Raw genomic sequence first — 5,904 nt, forward strand, 5'->3', positions numbered from 1 at the left:
GTATAGAGGCAGAGAGCAACTGGTTAGTCTTCAGGAAGAGGCAAAACAGAGGCGTTGGAAGAGAAACGGAGACGGGAGGCATGCAGAGGCCGCCTCGGAACTACAACTCCCGGGATGCTCAGCAAGAGGGAGCGCCCCGCCCCGCCCCACCCGGCTCGGCGGGTGCTGCCCACCCGGCGGAGCCGAGCGGCGCGCCGAGGCTACAAGTGCCGCGGCTGGGGAGTGGGGGACTTTCTCCTAGAGTCGTGCACCGGCGTGCGCGCGGTGCTGGAGCCGCACCGGGTGGCCCAGGCGGAAGGTGAGTGGCGGAGAGCGGGATGGGGAGAGGGCGCCGGGCATGAAGGAGAGAGCTGGCAGCATAGCGGAGCAGGGGCGCGTGTCCCCACTCCCAGCACTAGGTTCCTGCTTCCCCTACCGGACCTCGGCGGACACAGCCCGGCTGAGGGTGCCTTAGGTGGGCGCAGACTTCACCCGGAATGGATTGATTGATCCCGCAGCGCCGGCGGGGGACTCTGCTGCTTGCGGCTGGTTCTTCCCCGCACAGAGCGCTCAGGACGCATCCCGAGGTCGTTTCCCCCAGAACAGCCTCACCCCAGTCAGTTTCTAAGCAAATTTTATGCCTTTCATTGACGGCAAAGAGATGAGGGAAAGTGCTGTCCCCTCGCTTTAAGGTGCAATCTTCTTATCTGTGTTTTAAAAGATACCAGAGAAAAAAAGGAGAGGACAGAAGAAAAGACCTTTTGCTGGCCCCCCTGGGATTATCCATTCTCCCCAGAGAATGGAAGCCCCGGATTCCGGGTTTCAAGGAAATCGACTGTACAGCTAGTGTATCTCTCATAGAACCAACAGAGTCTTCCTTCTAAGAGGCATAGAGGCAAGAGTGGATATTCCTCTCCCTCTTTGTTACATATTGGAAGTCCTATAAGGAACCCTGGCGATTTTATCCAAAGTAGTATTAATGTGATTAGTTAATTGTGCCAAAGGTTAATCAGAGTGCCTAATGCCTGAGGGATCTGCAAGATGAGTCCTCATTTTCAGTAATTGATGAAAGCTTTTACCAGCACTTTCCTCATTGAGGGATCTTTCAGTAGAGGTTTGTCTACTTGCTAAAGGAAAGCTTTGGTTCACTTGTGGTTTCCTTGCACTTAGTGGTTTTTTTGTTTTTGTTTTAGGTGCAGAGAAACTCTAATAGGAGACAAGTTTTTGTTTGAAAACAAAAACAAATCTCTAATGGATATTAGGAACTGTGTAATTATGCCTTAAGTTGCCAGGTTGACCTTAGGTGGCCAGTGTCTGAGCCTCTTAAGAGCTGTTGGGGCTGTGGATTTTGAAGAATAATAAGTCTTAGCCTTCTAGTTAAAATCAGTTAGCACCCAGGGTTTGGAATCAAAATAAAAGGAGCCCTTGGTTAAAACTCCAATATTTATTTAGTGATTGTGAAAAGTGAATTATTGTGTGTCAGAAAGGTGATAAAGACAAGAGAAAGATGGACAGGTGGCTTTCTGCCCAAAGTTCTGTCCCTCAAAGGTTCTATGCTGCAGCAGAGGTGAGGGAATGTCATGGATGTAAACTTCCAGATACTCTTGGAAATAGCTTGTCACCTATTTGCCGGACAGAACTCTGTGGGCTTTCCATTTGTCATTTATTTTACTTCTAGATTGGGTTTGTAAAAATTTCTGGATGATCAGTTTCTTGTGCTTGTCTGCTAGCAAATTGTAGGGGAGGGAGAAGAAACTCTCCCACTGAGGTGCAGTATACAGGAAGAGCAGACATGCAGGCTGTGTGTGTGTGTGTGTGTGTGTGTGTGTGTGTGTGTGTAGGAGTGGGCTAGCTCATGGCATTTTTTGCAAGGATCACAGTGCAGTGTGTGATCTACACACTTTGGGGACCAGCACATATTACCCGAAAGGGGATGGGGCAGAATGGAAGTACATGAACAAGTGGAAGTACATGATCTTATAAATATAGGGCCTGGGGCCGTGTGACTTGCTTATTGGATATATGAAGTGTCAGGTTGGAAGAGGTGGCAAAGTAAGCCAGTCTTTTCACCCACTTCAGAATTAACTGAGTCAAACATGCTGAGCCCCTTCTACAATGGAACCCAACAGATAGGAATATATATTCTTAAAGCTAATCTGTACCAGATACCAGAATGTGTTCTGAACTAGAGTGTAAACATGCAATCTAATTGAATTGTTAATAAATCTGTGCTTCCCCAAGTCCTCCAGAAATTCAGCAGCTCTTAAAAAGGGCCCCCGTCTTTCTCATTTGTGTCTTTCTGCAGGAAACCTGACTCCTCATTTGAGGGATCCTGTCACAGGAATGTGTGAGTCCTTGGATAAATTTGGCTTGGTGACAGCAGTATGCTTTTTCCAGAGACACTGCCACTTCCTCAGTGCTCCTTTTCTACCCTGACCTAAGTTTCTCAGTGTTAACCCCTGTAGCAAGTGAGAAGATTTGCCCTTTTCATACTTCTCTGCTACTTGGGACTCTCTTTCCCTTCTTTTGCCCCTTTTAGGAGGAATTGGGGCTGAGGTGCTGACAGCCAGGGCTGCAAAGAAAATGGGGACTTTAGAAGCAGCACTCCTGGCAGTACAATCTTAATTCCTGTTGGGTTCTTACCTAAATTTGTTGCTGTTGGCAGAATTTCTAGAAGCTGTTGGGGGATTTAACTAGCTCCCATGGAGCTCCATTACCTTACTAAGAAGAGCAGCCAGGCAGACCTGTGCGATGCCATGGACCATAATTCAGGAGGGCTTCCTGGTGACCCTGTAGATGTAGCAGCCATCAGGGCTGCTCTTTGCTGTCAAAAACACTGTACATCTACACCAAGATTATCTGGGATGGAAGGGTCTAGACTTAGCCCTTCTCCAGCATCCCCTTCTTCCTGTCTGCAAGACAGTGTTATTCAGCCAAACTTCTTCCCACCAGGACCCCTTGACTCAGGGAACACCCAAATAACAGCAGAACGGAAAGTCTGCAACTGCTGCAGCCAAGAATTAGAAACATCTTTTACTTATGTGGATGAGAATGTCAACTTGGAGCAGCGGAACCGGAGGTCCCCTTCAGCAAAAGGCAGTAATCATCCTGAAGACCTTGGCTGGGGAAATCCAAGTGAATGGTCTCATGAGGCTGCCATATCCTTGATCTCCGAAGATGAAGATGACACCAGTTCAGAAGTCACATCTTCAGGGAAGTCAATTGACTATGGTTTCATCAGCGCCATCTTGTTCTTGGTCACCGGCATTTTGCTGGTGATCATTTCTTACATTGTCCCACGAGAGGTGACAGTGGATCCCAACAGCGTGGCAGCCAGGGAGATGGAACGTCTAGAGAAGGAGAGTGCAAGGCTCGGGGCTCATCTGGACCGCTGTGTGATTGCTGGGCTCTGCCTCCTCACGCTTGGGGGGGTTGTTCTGTCTTGTTTGTTAATGATGTCTATGTGGAAGGGGGAGCTCTATCGTCGAAACAGATTTGCATCTTCCAAAGAATCTGCAAAACTCTATGGTTCTTTCAACTTCAGGATGAAAACCAGCACTAATGAAAACACCCTGGAGCTGTCCTTGGTAGAAGAAGATGCTCTCACTGTGCAGAGTTAATTGTGATTATGGATTTCTTGAGATTGCCTTGGCATTTTATAAGAAAAAAAGGTGTTTTTTTTTTTCCTTCTCAAAATTAACAGTGCAATTTATTTGCCAGCCAGAAAAGTTTATTTCTCAAACCAATAGTCAGTGAGTGTTTTGCATTGCTTCTATTTAGAAGAAAAACCATGTAAATTGCTTAAGAAACCACAACCAGCTACACCTATCTTTCTGAGAGCTGTAAACTAATCTTTAATGGCTATGAACTTCTACTTCTATAGCAAAATGCTTCTAATGACCCAATATACAAATGATTTCTTTTACACAAATATGGGATATTATTCTTTGGGTACTACTAGGAGGTCCCTCATATCATGGGATCAGTTGGCAACCGATTTTGTGAAAAATAAGCACTAATCACATAATAAGGCTAGCATTTAATTCTCAAAGGTGCTTATTCATTTTCTTGCTGAAGTTTTCTTACTGTAATTTGTCTAGACAGTAAAAATACAGATTTGAGGATGTGAATATTATTAAGCTTGAGGATGTTGGTTATTTTAAAAAATATAAAAATGTCAAATTTAAAATTATTCCTGTATTCAGAAATGGCAACTACATACATCATTGGGATAAACTTTCTAATAAAAACTATATAAATCATCATAAGACTAAGAGGAAGTTAAGCCACAGTGTTAATGCCAGATATTCACCAGTGTCACATGCCATTTTCTTTGAAATAAAATTAGTTATTATAAATTTTATTTTCTATTTCTAGTGTTGCCATCATCCTAATACCTGTGCTTTTGAAGTCTTTGCTTGCTCTCACACTAGAGAGGCAAAACATAAAATTTTTTAAATGTATCTCCAGACACCTAACTTCTAGACAGGTCTGGGTCACCATTGGCTCTGACATGCTCCCAGGTGATATACTATTGTTATCTGGAGCAACCTTCCAGTATGATTCCAGCTGGATCCTTGGGTACTGTGCCTGGCAGGCTGTATTACTTAGAACAAGTCATCATCGCCTCAGGAGTCATTAAACCCGCAGCCAAAAAAATCACAATGGAAAGAGAAAGAACAAAACACCCATTCAATGGAAACTGTTCTCATCACCAGAATTTGTCTCCTAGCAAAGGTCTAGCCATCATTCTGAGCACCTTATATTTGAGGCCCCCAGTAATTGTGCTGGGGATCTCAAAATGCAAGGTACCTGGTCTGTGAGGGGCATGATGGGCAGTGTGGCCACAACTTTGCAAAACACACACCCAGTCTCCACATTGACACTCTGCCTCTGTATGGCAGTTGTTCAGGAAGGTAATGGAGTGTGCAGCCTCAGGTATATCTTGCATTGCATGACTGTTCCTTGAGTGTTCCCCACCTCTCACTGTAGAAGTTGTAACTTTTATTTGAGTGTTAGGAGGATCACTGGAGTCATCTTCAGGAGGACTGGAGCTGGGAATGTGTGTGAGAATACAGGACTGAGGGGGTGAGGAAGTGATTTCTTGTTAGCTTCTGAAGTCCAGCTAATTTTAACACCTGAAATTTATGTTTTGAAGACTGTAAGACACAGATGACTTCAGGGGCAAAGTGTGAGAGTCGGGATGTTTATGTGGATGAGCTCTTGTTGATGTCAGATTGATGAGTGAAGTACATTGTGTTATAAAGGGTTAAGGTGAGATGGGAAAAGAGGATGAGTGAAAATGATTGGTTCTTTGTGCTCTTTGAGAAAATTTTTTGTTTTCCTGTGGCTTTCCTGTCATGGTTTGTGTTGAGGTCACCTTACCAGCTGTATCAATTTTACATTCTAGAGTTTTATAATTGTCCTAGCCCACTTGAGCCATTTTAAATGATGTTTAGGCAAGAAGGGAATAATCTGCTTGGATGCGTGAGTTGGTCTGAGCTGTGTTTAAGAAAGCACTTAAAATACCTTTTAAAATCTCCATGTTTATTCATAGAAGCTAAGTGAGATCAACTGAGTTTTGTTTTTATTTGTTGGTGAGAGGATTAATTTGACAAATGATAAATTAAAATGAATTAATTTGTGGCCCAGTTTTCAGTTTTTGATGGAATATGAGTTTGAGAATCAAATGTGAAGAAGTCTTTTCAATTCTATAAAATCGATGATAAAGGAAAAAAACTGAAAGCTGACTTGGAACTATTTAATGAATCCTGCCATGCTACTAAATTATATAAATGTGGTCTAAAGGCAATTTTTTTTAAAAAAAAGGCTATTTGGGAAAAGAATATACTCAAGGGGAAGAGGTAAAAAGACTAACCAGTTATATTTCTTTGTTTCTGAGAAGTTTAATTTTCCTTCAAACTT

At 43.6% G+C, this 5,904-nt stretch overlaps 1 protein-coding gene across 1 annotated transcript; it reads left to right on the forward strand.

Annotated features, from left to right (window-relative positions):
* The first annotated feature begins 2,681 nt into the window (after nucleotides 1–2,681).
* On the forward strand, nucleotides 2,682–3,599 carry Tmem74 (transmembrane protein 74). The gene has a single exon (XM_026384526.2). The coding sequence runs from the start codon at nucleotides 2,682–2,684 to the stop codon at nucleotides 3,597–3,599; it is 918 nt and encodes a 305-aa protein (XP_026240311.2).
* Nucleotides 3,600–5,904: the final 2,305 nt, after the last annotated feature.

This window comes from Urocitellus parryii, chromosome 7 (assembly GCF_045843805.1).
Source record: "Urocitellus parryii isolate mUroPar1 chromosome 7, mUroPar1.hap1, whole genome shotgun sequence".
Taxonomy (NCBI): domain Eukaryota; kingdom Metazoa; phylum Chordata; class Mammalia; order Rodentia; family Sciuridae; genus Urocitellus; species Urocitellus parryii.

Bases quoted from the DNA above. Each gene is read 5' to 3' on its own strand.
- Tmem74 (XM_026384526.2), top strand. From the start codon at position 2,682: ATGGAGCTCCATTACCTTACTAAGAAGAGCAGCCAGGCAGACCTGTGC.